This window comes from Mesoplodon densirostris, chromosome 19 (genome assembly GCF_025265405.1).
Source record: "Mesoplodon densirostris isolate mMesDen1 chromosome 19, mMesDen1 primary haplotype, whole genome shotgun sequence".
In the NCBI taxonomy this organism is placed as follows: Eukaryota; Metazoa; Chordata; class Mammalia; order Artiodactyla; family Ziphiidae; genus Mesoplodon; species Mesoplodon densirostris.
Window position 1 is genome coordinate 2,557,486 of NC_082679.1, and position 19,367 is coordinate 2,576,852.

Below are 19,367 nucleotides of genomic sequence, written 5' to 3' on the forward strand. Positions count from 1 at the left end.
AACATTCCTTTGTTGATGGATACTTATATTTTGTTTCTGTTTTTTTGTGTGTTTGTTGATTTGGTTGGATTCTAGGAATAGTGCTATAATAAACATCTTTTTTCCATATATAACCTTTTACATGGAGTTTTTGTTGCTATGGGCAGAGTCCCGGGAACAAGGCTGCTGGGTTATGGGGTTTGTGTTTTGCCAGCTCACTCTCCAGAAATGTTGAGTGACTCCCGTTCCTTCAGCTGTGTGTGGGAGGCCCATTTCTTTGCATCTTTGCCAGTGATAGAAGTTGGCTTATTCATTCACTCAGCTCTATGTTTGGGTACCTCTGACTGTTATCCTAGATGCTGGAAACACAATCCAAAAATGATCATCTCTGCTCCCCGGGGGCTTGCATTCTTGTGAAGGGAAGACAGATGATGAACTTGAAAACTTTTTAAAGAGACAGTTGTCAACAATGATGTGGGCTATAAGAAGATGGCAGGGGTGGGCGTTGGTGGCTACTTGAGCTCAGGGCCCTGGGAGTGGGAGGCTTCTCCATGGAGGTGACATTTGAGCTGACAGTGAGAAGGAGCCAGCCAGGGGAAGAGCATTTCTGGCAGAGGAAGCGGCAGGTTCGAAGGCCACTGTACCTGGGGCCAAGCGTTTGAGAGGGGAGTGGAGGGGGGGGGGAAGGCCCTCGGGGCAGACTATAAGGGCCATGTGGGCAGCAGTGAAGACTGTGGATGATTTCTAAGGCTGTGGGAAGCCACCGGAGAGCTTTAAGCTGGAGGATGTTTTTGCGGAGGGCTTGCTGCGGGCCGGGCACGCTGCTGTGGGGTTTGCAGACGTGAAGTGGTGGGGACACAAGCCCATACCTTTGTGATCCTTTGTGATGTGCAGCGGGGCTTCTTTTTTTAAATAATTGTATTGCTTTTTAATTTGAAATTTCACTGTTTAAAGTTTATAGGGACCAACATTGAATTTGACAATATTCCTTTTTTATTGAAGTATAGTTGATTTACAATGTTGTGTTAATTTCTGCTGTACAGCGAAGCAATTTAGTTATATGTATTCTTTTTCATATTCTTTTCTGTTATGGTTTATTACAGGATATTGAATATAGTTCCCTGTGCTATACAGTAGGACCTTGTTGTTTATCCATCCTGTATATAATAGTTTGCATCTGCTAACCCCAAACTCCCAATCCTTCCCTCCCCCTTGGCAACCACAAGTCTGTTCTCTATGTCTGTGAGTCTGTTTCTGTTTCATAGATAAGCTCATTTGTGTCGTATTTTAGATTCCACATATATGGTGAAATGGGGTCGGTGGAAATAGTGCCCACCTTGCGGGAGTGTTAGGAGGATTAAGTGAGAGGCGTTGGTCTAGTGCTTTGCAGGCGGTAAGCACCCGGAATGTTCGCTGTTAATGTGTGTGTGTGTTCCTGTCTCCTGCCCCTCTGTGGGCATGTGTGTGTCTGTCCTGTGTGCATTGTGAGGTGGGCCTAGGCCTGGTCTCTCACCGTGCCTCCCTCTCTTTCCCCCCTGACCAGAGCCCGCCATTCCCGGTCACCGTGGGCAGTGGAGGGATGGCTGCCCAGCTGCTGACTGATGAAGCCCTGGTGAGTCATGTTGCCTCCCTCTCCTTTCCAGAGGGATGACCCTCTGACCCCCAGCCCTATCCAGGGCCCATGTCCCCACCTCCTGGGGGTTCCGTCCACCCTGAGGAAGGACAGCAGTGCTCAGGGGTGATGCTCTTGTCCACCCTGCCCCCTCCAGGCCCAGGAGCCTCTCTCTTTCCTGTCCCTGACATTGGCTTTTGTCAGCCAAGGAGGACAGGGCAGCTGGGGAGTGACTGGTTCTGCCCTGGGGGCCCTCAGGAGACGCAGGAGGGCACCTGGAAAGTGATGGTTTAAATGTGTACAAGACTTGCTGGAACAAGGCCCACACATTTCAGACAGCAGTTACCTCGGGGGAGGGAGGGTGCCCATAGGGAGGGCGCACGGCTGGCATCCCCGGCTCTCACTGTAATGTGTTATGATGTTTTAATGGGTGGTACATATATAGCTGTGTATTGAATTTTTCTCTAAGCTTGCTTTTATGCCAGAAATATTTCATAATAATAAATATATAAATGTTCTTTATAGAAAATAGGGAAAATCCAGTAACCTGTAGGTAAGACAGTATAATTCACCCATAGTGCCTCTACCCAGAGATAATCGTGTGGATTATTTGTGTATTCATTTATTGGCTTCCTTCTCTGATAATTATTTTTAAAAATTGACCCAGTATTGGCTCTGCCATTTTTATCTTGGAAGATTTTTTTTTTCCATCCCACATTAATCATTAGGATTTCCCCAGCCTTTGAAAACTACAGACATCACTTGTTTTGGCTGCATAATCAGTGTATCTAAATGTCCATCTGGTATTGGTGAGTTTGACTTTTTAAAAAATCATTTTCCAATGCTGTAAATAATCTATTGTAAAAGTAAAAGAAAATTCCCGATAAATAAGGAAATGCCATGATCATTACAAAAAGCTTAGAAAATCCAGAAGAGCATAGTGAAGAGGATCAGAATGACCCTTGATCTCATCCTAGAAATAACCACCCTCGAAAGTTGTGTGTCCTTCTCTCCCTGGATACATGTTTTTTGCAAAAATAAGAATCACCCCAGCTGAGCAATTTTTATATCCTTTTTCATCGAAGATTTCATCCTGAGCATTTCTCTGCATTGTTAAAAACTCCTTGGTAACATCCATTTTAATGACTCCATAGAAATTTTATCTTGGGGCCATACCTGGCTTACTTAATGGTTCCCCTATTGTTTGATATTTATTTGTCCCTAGTTATTTATGGCTGTCGGGTATTTATTGTGCAAGTTGGATATAAATGATAAATGGATAGGTGACAAATGGTATAAACTTTGAGCATGATAGGTGACAAATGGTGTCACAAAATCTTTTCCGAGTAGCATTGTATGTATATTAGTGAGGTTTGATTTTTAGAAAATGTCTATTAGCCTTTTCTGCAGGGGGTTAAATGATCTATCTTGTACTTTACCAGTCTCCAGGAATCTTAGTATTCTTGAAGATTTTAAAGAAGTGTGTGTGTATGGAAATATTTGTGGCAAATATACTTACCAGCTTTACTTTTCGTTTCTTATTTTATATTTAAGTCCAAAAGCATTTCATATTTTTAAAATCGAGTCTGTCTCTCCTCCTCTGGTGTCTTCCATTGTCTTTAAACTATAAAAGGGTTTCTCCATCCACAGGTCACACATCATCTGTTTTTCTTCCTTTTTTTCTGTTTATCGTTTGGATGTTAACAGTGAACTTCTGAATCCACCTAGAATTTATTTTGATGTCTAAATGTGTCATTTCACTTACCTGTGAGTTTTGGTTTGTCATGCCTTTATTTATTTAACACCTGTATTAAGATATATCCCACATACCACAGAGTGTACAATTCATTGGCTTATGGTATATTCAGAGTTGTGCAACCATCACCACAGTCAATTTTAGAACATTTTCATCATCCCAAATGGAAGTGTGTACCCAATGGCACTCACTCCCATTTCCTCTCTTGACCCCCAACCACTGGCAACCACTCATTTACTTTTTGTCTCTGGATTTGTCTATCCTGGACATTTCATATAAATGAAATCATATGATATATGGTCTTTTGTGTCTGGGTTCTTTAAGCATAATTTTTCTGAGATTCATCCATGTTTTAGCATGTGTCAGTGCTTCATTCCTTTTCATGACTGAATAATATTCCACTGTGTGGTTAGACCACATGTTATTTATCCATTCACTGGTTGATGGACATTTGGGCTGTTTCCACTTTTTGGTTATTAGGAATGCTGCAGTTCAGACATTAGTTTGGACATGTGTTCTCAATTCTCTTGGGTGTATACTTAGGAGTGGAATTGCTGGGTCCTAATATAACACTGCTTAATTGTCTAAGGAACTGTCGGACTATTTTCCAAAGCAACTGCACCATGATGTCTTCATTTTTAACTTGTCTGTGATTATCGTCTTGATTTCTTCTTTTTCCTACTTAATTTAGAAGGACTTGTTGATTATTTTTATTTTGGTATGGTTGGGATTTTTTATTTAAGTGCTTTCTTCTTAATTACATCTAGTGCAAATATATTCTGATTTTCAAGAAATAGAGCCTATCTGATTTCAGCTCTTTGGAATTTGGGGAGGTTTTCCTTGTGGCGAATTGGTTTGTGCCATTAGACAGGAAACCAAAACAGATGAAGCACGAGAATGAGTGGCCTCAGACATGCACAGACAAAGCACTCAGGTTCGGTGCATTTGGGGCTAAACCATACTTCTGGGGAAGTCTTCCCAACCCTCCAGAGGAGGGCGGCCCCTGCTGTCTGCCCTTCAGCATCCTTTGCTGTAAGGTGTCAGCTCTGAGACTTCTAGGACTGTCCATTTTGGTTTTAGTGCACCCCTCCCAGCCCAGCCCCAGAGCAGTGCATGGAGCCTACTCAGTAAATATGTTATTTATTGAGTGAGTTCACTGATGTGGGGCATACTTAGAGAAGACTCTCTGAAGGAACTACAATATTTTTAAAACTTAAAATAAATAAACAGATAGAGGGGGGCAGCAGGAAACCTTTGGAGGTGACGGATAGCTTATGGCCGCGATTGTGATCATGTTTCATGGGCGCATACTGTCCAAACTTATCAAGTTGTATTAGTTAAATAGGTCAATCATACCTCCATAAAGTGGCTTTTTTTAAAAAAAGGAATTATTAGCAGGACTGGCCAAAGGATGTATGGGCCAAAGAATCAAATAATAATATCATATAATAATAATAACTACTACAGGGGAACTAGATCCCACACGCATGCCGCAACTAAGAGTCCGCGTGCCACAACTAAAGATCCTGCACGCTTCAACTAAACATGCTGCAACGAAGATCCTGCATGCCATGACTAAATAAATAAATATTAAATAATAACTAATAATAAGTATATATATAAGATGCATATGAAATGTCAAAGTCAATCAAATGTAATAGTTGACATTCATCGAGAACTTACTCCAGCCATACCAGACACTGTGCTGGAACCATATAGGCATGACCCCATTCAACCCCCATGACAACTACAGAGGGGGACATTGTTATTATGAACAAATGAAGTTCAGAGAGGTTAAGGCACTTGCTCAAGGAAAAGAGAGCCGTTGAGGGTAGAGCCAGGATTTCGTTGCAGGCTTCCAGGCTCCCGAGCCCACACTCTCAACCACTGCGTTGTACTTCTTGCTCATCAAACAGTAGTGACCCACGAGGCAGAGGAGGCCAGCATGAGCCCAAAGCCTCTGGGCGGGCACATGGGGACCATGATAGGACTGGCCAGGAGGTGAGGCCTCCTCTCAGGGAGGGTGAGCCAGGGTTCACGGTTCTCATGTCAGGGGCTCAGAGCACTGGGGAGAGCCAAGGACCTGTGGATGTGGGTGGCAGTAACAGTAGCTGATGGTAATTAAGCACCTACTGTATGCTGTGCACTGAGTGTCAAACATGGATTAACTCATTTAATCCTCCCACCATCCCTACTCACTGACCCATTTATTCATTCAAGAACTATTCATTGAGTGCCCACTATATGCCAGGCCTTGTACTAAACGCTGGGGAAATAGTAGAGAGCAAGATGGATGTATTGGTTTGCTCGGGCTGCCATAACAAAGTACCACAGACAGGCTTAAACAACAGAAACATATTTTCTCACAGTTCTGGAGGCTGGAAGTCAAAAATCAAGGTGTTGGCTGGGCCATGTACCTTCTGAAGGGTCTAGAGGAGAATCCATTTCAGGCCTCTCTCTCAGCTCCCAGTAGTTCTTGGCTTGTTTTCACATGGTATTTTCCATGTGTGCGTGTCTCTGTGTCCAAATTTCCTCTATTTATAAGGACACCAGTCATATTGGATTAGGGCCCACCTACTCCAGTATGACCTCGTCTTAACCAGTGGCCCTATTTCCAAATAAGGTCCCATTCTGAGGTGCTGGGAGTAGGACTTCCACTCATGGGTTTGGAGGAGAGGAAGCATAATTCAACCTATAACAAATCCTTAGAATAGTACCTGGTACATAGCAACTGCCTATGAAGTGATACGTGTTGTGACGTACAATTGACAACATCATTGTCATCAGCATCATCACCACAACCATCGTCACCACCACCACCATCACCATCATCATCATCATCTCTCCCTGCTAAGCCACATTCATTTCATCCCCAGGGCTTATGGCATCAGCTAGAAAGTCTCTTATGCTTCCACCACATGAACTTCTCATGATTCCTCACTGGTCTAATCTGCCTTTTAAGCCTCATATCTTGACCCAAGCTCTTCCTCCCTCCAGAATCTCCCCCCAAGGACCTGACCACTGATCCTTCCCCCAGCCTAAACTCAGTGTCACCTTTCTGAAGTCTTCCCGGACGCCCCCTAAAGCTGCCATTGCTCAGGCGCCTGGAGAATTTTGTTCATACCTGCATGACAGTATTGACCAGATTGTGGGTCAGTTACAGGTGTTTTCGTCTGCCCCTCCTTTGAGGAACTAGTTCTTAAACCTTCTGTGTCTGTATCCCAGCACCTTGCTCAGTGCCTGCAGCTTTGTAGGGGCTCAGGAATCTTTGGTGAACTACTGGGTTCCATCTAGTTTTCTGCCTTTGCTGGGCTTCTAATGAATGTGTTGATTCACTGGGTTATGATCATTTTGCCTTTGATTCCTTCTCTGTCTCTCAAATCTGTGACTTTCTGCTCTAAACAGCCTCATATTTGTTTTATTTCTCTGTCAGAGGACCATCCCCAAATAATGAGGCACCAAGATAACTGAGTGGCTGCTCCTTGTTGAAATCACTTCAGATACATCCTGTATGCCTTCCCTAAATCCTCTTAGCTTTTCTGGCCATTCTTCCAGACCTCTGTAAGGAGGGCCCTGCGGTGAGTGGTTGTGGGTTTCCTCTTACAGGAGTCAGTGACATTCAGGGATGTGACTGTGGACTTCACCCAGGAGGAGTGGCAGCAGCTGGAACCTGCCCAGAAGGACCTGTACAGAGATGTGATGCTAGAGAACCTCCAGAACCTGGTCTCGCTGGGTAAGGGGCAGCTTCGCTGAGTTACTTACCATCAGCCTGTCATGTGAGGACTACAGAGAAATAAGAAAAAAGATTGACAGATTTGACTATGTAGAAAGTTTAAATCACTGACAGATTTGACTACGTAGAAAGTTTAAATCACTCAAAGCTAAAAATAAAGTTGACAGATGATGAAATGGGGAATAATATTTACCACATGGATAACAGTTAAAGGATTATAACTGTGTAAAGAGCTCCTAGGAATAAATAAGAAAAAGACTGAATGATGGCCAGACTTATAGCTGGCAGTTCATAAATGTGGAAATACATGGAATCACGCTTTATAAGAGATTTTTAAATCTTACTAATAGTCAAAGAAATACAAACTGAGTCAAAGAAATACAGTTTTTGTTCATGAGGTACACAGAAATGAAAAAGAATAATAGCCTGTATTATGAAGGTATTGGGAAAGGGACTCTGTCCTTTTAGGAGTATAATGTTGGGACAACTCTTTTGGAGGACAGTTTGGCATTATCAGCCAAATTTTGAACAATTCCATTTCTAGGGATCTATCCTTTAGAAATCTTTCTATAAGTGTACAAAGTTTTCCATAGGAAGAAAAATAGAAATGACCTAAATGCCCACCTGTACAAGACTGACTAACATATCAAGGTGTAGCCATATGATGGAAACCATGCTTTTCAAAGATGTGCACTCTTTGTAGGCACTGACATGGAATGATGTCCCTTGATGTGTTGCTGAAACACTAACTTTCAGAACTAGAGTATGGTCCCATTTCTTCAACAGCTTTTGTGGAAGTATAATTGACCTATAATTAACTGCACATATTTAAAGAATAATTCAATGTATTTCAACATCTGTACACATCCAGGAAACCATCACCATGATCCAGATAATGAACATATCCATTACCCCAAAGAGTTTCTCATGCCCCTTGGTAGTATCTCCCTCCCCTTCCCATACCCACCCTCCATCCCCAGGCAACCACTGGTCTGCCTTATGTCACTGTGGTTTAATTTGCATATTCTAGAATTCCATGTATACATGGAATCATACAGCATGTAGTCTCTTTTTGGTCTGACTTCTTTCACTTGGCATGATGATTTTGAGGTTCACCCATGTTGTTGTATGTATCAATAATTCACATCTTTTTATTGCTGAATACCATTCTGCCTATGGATAGCCCACAATTTGTTTATCCATTCACTTGTTGATGAACATTTGGGTTGTTTCCAATTCTGGACTATTACAAATAAAGCTGCTGTGAACGTGCGTGTACAAGTTTTTCTGTAGGCATATGCTTTCCTTTCTCTTGAGTAAACACCGGTGGGTAGAATGGTTGGATCAGATATGAGGTGTATATCTAACCTTTTAAGAAACTCCAAACTTTTTTTCAAAGCAGTTGTAACATTTGACATTTCCACCAGCAGTGAGTGGGAGTTTCAGCTGCTCCATGTGCTTGCCAAATCTCAGTATGCTCAATCTTCTTCATTTTAGCCATTCTCGTTGGTGTGTAGTCTTATCATTATTGTAGTTTTCATTTGATATTGAGAATCTTTCCATGTGCTTATTTGCCACATGTATATTCTCTTCAGTGAAATATCTGTTCAAGTCTTTTGCCTGTTTTATTTAGTTGGGTTGTTTGTTTCCTTATTATTGAGTTTTGAGAGTTCTTTATAGGTTTATTATTATTATTATTGACATAAGTCCTTTATCAGGTAGATGCTTTGCAAATATTTTGTCCCATTCTGTGGGTAGACTTTTCTCTTTTTTGATGGCATCATTTGAAACACAAACATTTTAAATTTTGATGTGTTCAATTTATTTATTTTGTTGTTGTTGCTTGTGCTTTTGGTTTCGTATCTCAGAAACCATTGCCCAACCAAGGCCATGAAAATTTACTCCTGTGTTTTCTTCTAAGAGTGAAACAGTCGTAGCTCTTCATGTACATCTTTGGTTCACTTTGAGTTAATTTTTGTGAATGATGTTAAAAAGGGGTCTAATGTCACTCCTTTGAATGTGGCTATCCAGGCTCCCCAGCACCATTTGTTTGAAGAGAATTTTTAAATTTGAAGTCCAATTGATAAATTATTTTCCTTAGGGATCATGCTTTTGGTGTCAGATTTTAGAAATCTTTGCCTATCTCAAAGCCACAGAGGTTTTCTTCTGTATGTTGTATAGTTTTAGGTTTCATATTTTGTTCTATGATCCCCTTAATTTTTCTAATGACACAAAATGTTAATTCGAGTTCACTTTTTTGTGTCAAAGAGATGTCCTGTTGTTCTGCCATGTGTTGAAAAGACTGAATTTTTCCACTGAGAAACTTCCACTGAATTGCCTTTGCACTTTTGTCAAAAATCAGCTGTCCATATATGTGTGGGTGTAATTCTGGACTCTGTTCTGTTTCATCCCTCTATTTGTCTGTCTGGACACCAGTACCACGTCATTTGACCTGCTTTCATTTTTGCCTTTGTGGCTTGTGTTCAGTCTAGGACGACTTAATCTCCACAAGACCCTTCTGTATGTTCTGCCCAACGCCCCATGAATTATATGGTGTGAGTTACATGGCTGGTGCGAGGAGGCACTGTTCCCAGCCCTGCGTCGGCTCTGGGGACTGTTTTCAATTCCTTTCGGGTGGTTTTTCTCCAGCCTTGGGTAGCTTCTGTATATGAGTGTTCTGATCAGTCACCCAAGTCCTGGAGGGAGGACCTTGCCTGTGTCCAGAGCCCACTCTCCACACTTTCTTGCCCAGTACTCTGACCCGTGAACTTCACCTGCCTCCGTCTCTCAATTCCATCTCCTCAACTCAGGGAGTCTGCCGGGCTTCGCCTCAGTTTCCCCTCCTGTGCTGTGGCGTGCGAACCTTCCTGCGAGTAAGCTGGGTGGCCGGAGGGCCCGCCTCTTTTGGGTCCTGTGTCTCAGGAACCACTGCACTCTGTTGCCTGACGTCCAGTGTCTTGAAAACCTTTGCTTTATACATTTTGTCCTCTCTTCCTCCCATTGCTTTAGGCTGGAGGCTGGAGGGAAATCTTATCTTTGTTACTCTGTCTTGGCCACGTTTTAGAAAAACAACAACAGTGTGTGTTCATATGTGTGTGTGCATACAGGGTGTGTGGTGCGTATTTTTTTAAAGTATGCACTGGGAAAAAATTCTAAAACTATACATCAAACTGTTAGATGGTGAGATTGCAGGAGACTTCCATTTATGTTATTTTTGGATGTTTGATGTTTTAATAACAAGTGTGAATTACTTTGTGATCAGAAGCAATTGTGGAAATACATAATATGGGAAAAGAAACTATAAAGGACAAGAAATCTAGTACCATGAAAATAAAATCCACATTTAGACCAAAAGGAATGAATAACATTTTGGACGTTTGTAGCTTGTTGCCGAAATGGCCTCTGCAGACATTGTCCTGTTAACATTTCCCTTGGCCGTGGGCAAGAAGGCCCATGTCCACACACTGTCACCAGCCACACATCATCAAATGCTTTGCTCCTTGCCGATCTGATGGGTGAAAAGCCATATGGCAGGGTCCTTTTAATTTGGCTGATGTTGAGCTGTGTTTGCATACCTTTTCACGAGTAAGAGCTGATGTTTGCTTTTTTGCAAATTCTCCTGAAGGGTGTTTGTGTTGTTTTTTTTAATTGAAGTAGAGTTGATTTACAATAGTGTGTTAGTTTCAGGTGTACAGCAAAGTGATTCAGTTATATACACAGGTATATATTTTTAGATTATTTTCTATTATAGGTTATTACAAGGTATTGAATGTAGTTTCCTGTGCTATATAATATATCCTTGTTGCTTATCTAGCTTATGTATAGTAGTGTGTGTCTGTTAATCCCAATCTCCTAATTTATCCCTCCCCCCTTTCCCCTTTGGTAACCATATGTTTGTTTTCTGTGTCTGTCTGTTTTATACAGATTCATACGTATTATTTTTTAGATTCCATATATAAGTGATTTCATATAATATTTGTCTTTCTCTGTCTTACTTCACTAAATATGATATCCTCTAGGTCCATCCATGTTGCCACATCTCCTGAAGGGTTTTAATCCCTGAAAGGGAGGCTGCCCCCTTTTAACTGCCCCTTAACTCTGGGATTTTGCTGGCATGCTCCCTCCAACTCTCATATTTATTCCAGAAGACTTCCAACTGTATTCACAACCGAGACTCCACTGCCTCCCATCTCTGCAGGCTCAGGCCAGTGTATGTCCCCAGCACGTCTCAGACCCCATGCACCCCAAACCAAACCCACCATCAGCCTTCCTTTCCTCTTCCTACTGAGAAGTTACCCCCACCCATGCCACGGGGCCTTCATGCCCCATGCCTCCATCTGCCGTAACATCTGGGCATCACGCCACACCCCAGGGTCACTAAGCCAGAATCACTCTCAAGTATTTCTCAGATCCTTTGCTCTGGCGTGGGAAAGCATAAAAACACAGCAAAACAGTGACTGACCAGGGCCCGTGGCTCTGTGGTCATAGGCTTCAATCTCAGCTCTGCTTCTAGTATGCTGTGTGACCTTGAGTAAGTGACTTAATTCTCAGAGCTTCAGTTTCCTTGTCTGTAAAATGGGTATAATCTCAAACATAACTACATAGTCGTGGGGACCACACGGAATGATCTGTGCCGATTGCTCAGCCCTGTACTGGGCACATTGCAGGTGTGCAGTGCATGTTTACCTGCTACCTTCTGTGTGCCAGGTACTGTAACTAACCAGGCACAGGCCAGGGTCTTGCCCTCCTGGAGCTCACTTTCCACTGCAGGGCAGGGACTGGTAGTAAACAGATCAAGGGACAAAGACAAGTTGCCACGGGCCATAACGAACGATCACTAGGAAGCAGGCAAGAGGATACCAAGAGAGATCTTCCTTTCCACCGTAGGATGGAGGATAAATGCTAACTGAGGCCTGAGGATGAGCATGCAAGGAGTATCAAGGAGCCAGCAGGTGCAAAGGCCCAAGGCAGGAAGAGCTCAGCACAGACAAGGGGGTAAAAAGGGAACCGCAGGGCAAGTGTGCCTGAAGAAAAGGAAGGTGAGTCAGTCCGGCGTGGTCGGCAGGATCCAGGCTGGCTGTGTCTGCCCAAGGGCCCAGGAGGGAAGGTCTTGGCCCTGATTCTCAGTGTGCTGGGGAGATGCTGGAGGGCTTGGCCTGCCTGAGAAGATCCCCACCACTGAGTGGACAGCGCCTTGTAGAGGGCAGAGGGTGTAGGCAGGAAATCTGCGGTGCCTGACTCCATGGTTGGCTGTGTTGGAGAGATTTGGTCTGGCTCAAGCTGCTTTGCCCGTCCAGTGGCACTCAACAGCCTGGATGATGGGAAGGAAGGGGCGAATCAAAAATGACTGCTAAATCTTTATTTTTAAAACACTTTTTAAAATTATGGTAAAATACATAGAACACAAAATTTACCATTTTAGCCCTTTTTTACGTGTACAGTAGTGGTATTGAGTACATTCATATTATTGTGCAGCCATCACCACCATCCATCTCCAGAGCCCTTTTCATCTTCCCCAACCTGGTCCCCAGTAAACACTCCCTATTCCCTCCTCCCCCAGCCCCTGGGACCCACCGTCTACTTTCTGTCTCTGTAAATTTGACTCCTCTGGGGACCTCATATGAGTGTCCTTCTGTGTCTGACTATGTTGCTACATCTCTTTGATGAGCCTTTCTTTCTTTTTTTATCATTTGGGGTGGGGGTGAGGGTTCCAAAATCACAAGTTTCCTGTTAAACGGGTTTGCCATACCCAAGAGGGACACAGGAGGGACACAGGAGTCTTCTGAATAGTCCTCAGCAGAACTCAGCAGGTCTGGGTGGGGGGCACACATTTGGGAGGCATCACTGTATAGAAGATACTATACAGAAGTCCAGACTCCCTTGGCGGGGCCATGAAGGCATGACATGACTTAAGGGAGGGGGGTCTCAAACTCAAGTGTTGGTGGGGCCAGGGGGGGTTTAAATGAGGGGTTGGGAACAGCTGCTGCTCCACTCCTGCTTTTTATCGCCTCATAGGAATAAAGGCTTTGTGTGGTCATATCGTCACACTTTTCGTGACATTTTTGTGTAAGATCTCACAACTTTTAAATGTTGGGAATGAAGCCATTAGGTCCACGATACAGAGTCCAGAACTCAGACTGGAAATAGAAATGAACAGGATACACGTGAGAGGGGATTGGAGACTCCGCTTGATGACCAAGAAGGGATGGATGTGCAAAGAGGAGAGGTCTGGAGCCAGCCCCACAGGGATACCTGCGCTCCATGACTGGGCGGTGGAGGAGGGGAGTGGGGCCTACGGGCGGGCCGGGGTGGGGGGGTGCGGGATGGAGCTGGGCCGGGGCCCGGGAAGACGGCGTAACCTGAACACGCCATAAACGTCAGCTGTATTTGTATCATTTCTAATACAAAATCGATACTCTGGGAAGCGTGACTGGTTGGGGATATTCAGGATGGACCCTGGAGGGGAGGAATCCATTGCAGAAACTCCTCACTCAGGTTTGCGACAGCCTTTCTGACCCGCCCCCTCCCCGCCCAACTTGTGTGTCTCCTCCGAGCTCCGAAAGGGACATTTCTAGTTCTCTGCTCACCTCCTAGGTGGGTTCTGCCTTCTCAAACCACGTGTGTCGTCAGCGCATTGCTTTGCTCTTAGCTTCTCCATCCGTGCCCTGTCGTTTACCGACCCCCGCTTGGGAAATTACTTCCACCCAGCATTAACCGCGTACATTTCTTCTCCTTCTCCTCCTGCCCCGCCAGACTTGGAAATGAGACCTGAAATGAAAGAACCGGACCTGAAGGAGGAGATTTCGGAAGACAGACCATCCGAGGCCTGGGGTTCAGCCCTGGACGGAGCGCGGACGCCGGGTGACAGGGTGGAGTCGCGGCGGGGAAGCGCTAGGACCTGCCCGGGGCGGCTGGAAATCTCCCGGGAGTCGGCCCCCGAATGTCATGAATTGCAGGCGTTCGTTAACCAGAGCCCCACCCCGGCGCCACCCAGGTCGGGGGATCCGAGAGAAGCAGGGATCCACCCGTTTGCCATGCGGGGCAAGAACCTCGCAGGTAACTCAGACCTTGGTAAACCCTCCAGACCGGACGTGAAGAAGAAATCCTACGACTGCAGCGAGTGTGGCAAGGCCTTTGGCCGCAGCTCGTCGCTGGTGAAACACCAGCGCATCCACACCGGGGAGAAGCCCTTCCAGTGCGACGTGTGTGGGAAGCACTTTCTGGAACGGTCGTCGCTGACCATCCACCAGCGGGTCCACACGGGCGAGAAGCCGTACGCGTGCGGGGACTGCGGCCGCGCCTTCAGCCAGAGCATGAACCTCATCGTGCACCAGCGCACGCACACCGGCGAGAAGCCGTACGCGTGCGGCGTGTGCGGGAAAGCCTTCCGGAAGACCTCCTCCCTCGCCCAGCACGAGCGGGTCCACACGGGCGAGAAGCCGTACGCGTGCGGCGAGTGCGGCAAGGCCTTCCGCCAGAACATGCACCTGATCGTGCACCAGCGCACGCACACGGGCGAGAAGCCGTACGTGTGCGGCGAGTGCGGGCGCGCCTTCAGCCAGAACATGCACCTGACGGAGCACCAGCGCACGCACACGGGCGAGAAGCCGTACGCGTGCGGGGACTGCGGCCGCGCCTTCAACAAGAGCTCGTCGCTGACGCTGCACCGGCGCAACCACACGGGCGAGAAGCCGTACGCGTGCGGCGAGTGCGGCAAGGCCTTCAGCCAGAGCGCCTACCTGATCCAGCACCAGAGGCTGCACATCGGGGTGAAGCCCTTCGAGTGCGGCCAGTGCGGCAAGGCGTTTAGCAAGAACTCCGCGCTGACGCAGCACCAGCGCATCCACACCGGCGAGAAGCCGTACGCCTGCTACATCTGCAAGAAGCACTTCACGGGCCGCTCGTCCCTGGTGGTGCACCAGATGGGCCACACCGGCGAGAAGCCCTACGCGTGCGGCGAGTGCGGGAAGGCCTTCAGCCAGAGCGCCTACCTCATCGAGCACCAGCGCATCCACACGGGCGAGAAGCCGTACCGGTGCGCGCAGTGCGGCAAGGCCTTCATCAAGAACTCCTCGCTCACGGTTCACCAGAGGATCCACACCGGGGAGAAGCCCTACAGGTGCGGCGAGTGCGGGAAAACCTTCAGCCGGAACACCAACCTCACGCGGCACCTGAGGATCCACACCTAGGGAGCTTGGGGCGCCCCAGTCTACACCAGGTGGGCGGGGTCCTTAGCACGGGCCGTCGGCTCCGGGAGTTCTCAAGTGGCGGCCCAGGGTGGCGCAGCCCCGCGGCTCTTAGGAATTGTGGGGGTCTTGGTTCCCACGCGCTGCTTCCCAGCCGGGCGTCCACACCACCGAGCCGGAAGGCAAGTTCCTCCGTGCCCAGTGTACTTGGGAACGTTGCAAGGCTGGCTGTGGCTGGTAATTCACGGGAGTTCCAGGAACGGAGCGCGTCAGGGCTCCAGACCAAGCGCTCAGTAAATTTTAAGCGCTAAGATGGAGCCCCCGGTCGGTCTCCGTTCCGATAGCAAAGTTGGGGAGAGGCGTGCAGGACTTGATAAGAGCGTGGGGACGTTTCTCCCCTTGTCACACACACCCTCGGTCTAGTCCAGACGTAGGTTGTCTGTGAGTTTCCTCTGGGGAAGAGCTAGCGGGGACCCTTCGTCGTCCTTCCACATCCCAGCCCCCCTGCGGTCTCCCTAAACCGTACTGGAAGCCCCCTCCCCCCAGGCTAATAAGCGGTAGAGGTTGGCAAGTTAGTGAGAGGAAAACAATTTTTTTTCAGAGTAAGCGATAACAGTAACCGCCTTGGCTGCCAAGGTTTCTCATAGTGGTCTGTTAAATTCTTTTTTTTAAATAAAACTTTTCATGAAGGGAGACCGATGTCATCTTAAACAGTCATCAGGTGAGAACGATACAGGTGCCAGGTGTGCTGTTGTAGTCGGCTCCAGTGCTTGTGGGAGAGGGCGGGGAGCGAGTAACAACGGGCTTGATATTCAGGGTTAAATGCTTCACCGGATTCAACAAGTTGCGCAGCTGAGTCTCTTTACATAGTTATGTTTTGCAGTTAAACTTGGAGTCTCCTAAGGCTGACCTGAGCTCTGTGTACACATAGAGTTCCCCCAGTCTCCCCTCTCTGGGACCTTTTCCACCACCTTTTTATTTTAATGTTCTGTGCTACTGGTCGCAAATGTCCTGGCGTGTCTGAATGTCCCACACTTCCTGACGCCGGGGTTCACAAAGAATAAATAATTCATTTTAAGCAGCCACTTATATCAGTCAGCACACTTCGTGTTGTAGGTAGGAGAGACAGCCATGTAGCACCATGGACAGTGTTTGAATGTCTGTCGGGGGCAGGCGTCAGGGTGGACTTGATGCAGACGCGCGGCGCATCGGAACCACAGCACTGCCTCCCCGTGGGCCCCGGCTCTCCCTTCACGCCCTGGCCTCGTCCTCAGGCTGGCGTCCCTTGTGGTTTCGTGTTGGTTTCCAGCAGCTCCTCTTGACACATTTCCTGAGTCTCGTCCAAATGGAGACAGACCTCTTCCTGTCATTGGCAAAAAAGCCCTACGCTTCATTCCGCTGGACTCACCAGGGGCTGATTGTTCTGACCAGAGAAATGCCATGTGCTGATTGGCTTAGATATGGGTCTCACCCTCATCCTTGAAATAGTAGCTGTGGAAGGGGAATGAATGGGAGTGACTGCCCAGATCGGCCTGAAACCACTGTCCACCCTTGACGTGGGTGTGGGGTCCATTCTGCCCAGGTCACCAGTCGGGGAGAAGTGGGATGACACGGAGGAGCCGGCCCCAGCGTCATCGGATGGCCTCTCTGGATTTTGTTGTGACAGTGAGGTCCTGCTGCGCGTGACACTTTCTTTGGGGAGTCTTCTCATTGCCTCGGTCACCATGAGAGCCCCCGGTCCTGGCTGTCCCCTGTGCTCTCTTGACCACGGGATGGGGGCAGGGCCCAGAGAGGCTGAGAGGCTCCAGGTCACATCTGTTTGCACCAGCTTTCGTCGCCATGCCCCCATTCCCGTCGGCCAGAACAGATGTCATGTGACCAGGTTTCCTGCTTGGTGGGGGCAGGGGGGGCAGGGGGGGCCGGGTGAGTGACTGTGATGCACAGGGCAAGTATGAGCCTTGGGTGGATGGAAGGTGAGCCCCAGCTGTGAGCGAGTGAGTTCCTTCTAACCCTCTGTGCTGCGGTTCCCTCTGCTTTAAAAAGGGGGCAGTGGGCATCTCCGAAGAAGTCAATTGATTGTTAGGATAGTCGGGGGCAGGCTAAGCTGCAGGTCCTGGCAACACAGAGCCTCAGACAACAGAGCCCCCAGCCTCTCTGTCTCTCTCCTGTTGCCTCGCTTCTCTCTCAGTCTCAGACCAAAATATCCACCCAGTCCCACTCCTTGTGGTCTCTTAGGACCTACATCCCGTCCACCCCTGAGGACACAGGGCTGGTCAGAGCTGGCTGCCAGCTACCATGAGCGTTCCAGCGGCAGGTCAGGGGAGGCAGCCTGGAGGAGGTAAGTCTGACCAACACCTTAGCACCAGACCGGAAGTGGCCCAGTGTCTCCCACTGTCTGCCATGCCTTTGACAACTGCCTCCCCTCAGACCTACATGGAGGCTGGGAGGTGTCGTCCAGGGGTGTTTCCAGGACGAAGTGGAGACAACCATCCCTCAGGCTGCACCCTGAGGACCTGTCCAGGCAGATCGTGCAGTCAGACAGGGGCATGAGGCATGGTCTTTCAATAAAACGAGCACATGGAGCTTGGCAACCTTCTAGGCCCCCCAGTAGGAGCTAAGAGTCGGGGTCTCTGACGGTTTGGCCTGGCAGCCATGTCGCCACCCTCCTGTGCTTCCCTTCCCTTCACCTCCTACTCATGAGATGGGACACTCAGCCTCTCCCTGCTAGACCTTTCCACACCCGGCCCAGTCCTCTCATCAAATGGGAAAGGACAGAGAGGAGGGGTGTGGGAGCACCCTCTTCTCTCAGCGCCACCCGGTCCCTGGTAGGTCAGGACGGGATGCAGGTAACTGAGACCTTGGACAGAGACAAGCCCTGGGGAGTTATCAGAGGCCCATGGTCACCATCCAGTATTATTCACTGAGGGCTTGGACACAGATCCAGAAGCTGGTGATGGCCAGGAATCTCCTGGAAGTTTTGGAATTTCAGGAGAAGTGCAAACCATCCTCTCTCAAATCACAGATTTATGACCCCCCGACATACTGGATGGGATTCTTGTGAACATAAAGTGCTTTGAGTCAAGCAGGCTTATTGTCTAATATATGCCTCATCCACAGCCTTAATAATCTTATTATTTTACTATTGATAATAGTGCTCTATTGTTGTTATCATTAATTAAGAGTAAATAATAAATACAGTGCTCTATTAGCAACAGTCAAATAAAATATTAATAAGTACTATCTAGAATGCTATTATTATCCTGGTTTTTCAGCTGAGGCTCAGAGTACTAATGCTTTGCTCAAGATCTTGGAGCTGAAAGCTTTTATGTGCAATGTTTCCATTTCCCAAGCAGCACCAAATTCCCATATTTAAGAAATGCTACTTGGGCCAGGCCCAAGCAGGCCACACCAACGACATCTGGGGCAAGAAACAGATTGGACGCGTGGTCTGCAGCCCCTGCAGAGTGGAGGAGTGATCAAGTGGGCTCTGGGGTCCGGGGATCCTGGGCTCAACCACTGGTACTGGCCCTCACCCAGTGGTGAACCTGAGCTTGCTCAGTGCCTCCTTGTCTGTTCAGTGGAGGTGAGGCCTGACCTCCCACACAGGGTGGAGGTGATGGTGCGGTCACAGAGCTGGGTCAGCATGGACGAAATGCAGCAACAAACCCCAAAGACCTGGGGCCTAATTCCTTGCAGCCGATCGTAGGAGGATCTCCACAGGGTGACTCGGGGGTCCAAACTCCCTCTACCACCTTCAGCTCACCGCTTCTGGAAACACCCTGGGGTCGGCATCCAGGGGGTGGACGGGGGAAGGGCAGGTGGCAAAGGCCCAGCCTTTTCTGGACACATCCCTCTCCTCACCTTCCACAGGGAGGAGTGGTCCATGCCCCTTCCTGGATGCAAGTGGGAAATGCGGCCTCTGACAGGACAGCTGCGTCCCAGGACTAACTCCGCACCAGGAAGGAAGGAAAGTGAGGAGCGTGGGGGTCGCTGTCTCCCCTGCCACCCACAATGCCAGGTGGGTGCTCACGCTTTCCGGTAACATGTAGACAGTAGCTACAGTTGCAAAAGGCTAAGTTTCTAGGCATTTAAGGATGTTAT

General features: G+C 47.7%; 1 protein-coding gene across 8 annotated transcripts in view; it reads left to right on the plus strand.

Moving 5' to 3' along the window:
• The window catches only part of ZNF71 (zinc finger protein 71), a 28,597-nt gene extending 10,219 nt beyond the window's left edge, over nt 1-18,378 (plus strand). For 3 of the 8 annotated variants that reach the window (XM_060084337.1, XM_060084339.1, XM_060084338.1), the window contains 4 exons: nt 1,271-1,372; nt 1,523-1,591; nt 6,954-7,080; nt 13,834-18,378. In XM_060084337.1, the coding sequence (XP_059940320.1) occupies nt 1,559-1,591; nt 6,954-7,080; nt 13,834-15,269 (1,596 nt within the window). In that variant the 5' untranslated portion in view covers nt 1,271-1,372; nt 1,523-1,558 and the 3' untranslated portion in view covers nt 15,270-18,378. Of the gene's footprint in view, nt 1-1,270; nt 1,373-1,521; nt 1,592-6,953; nt 7,081-11,967; nt 12,120-13,833 lie in introns of those variants that run through there. The other 5 variants (XM_060084335.1, XM_060084340.1, XM_060084336.1 and 2 more) reach the window with 3 other exon arrangements.
• The last annotated feature ends 989 nt before the right edge of the window (nt 18,379-19,367 follow it).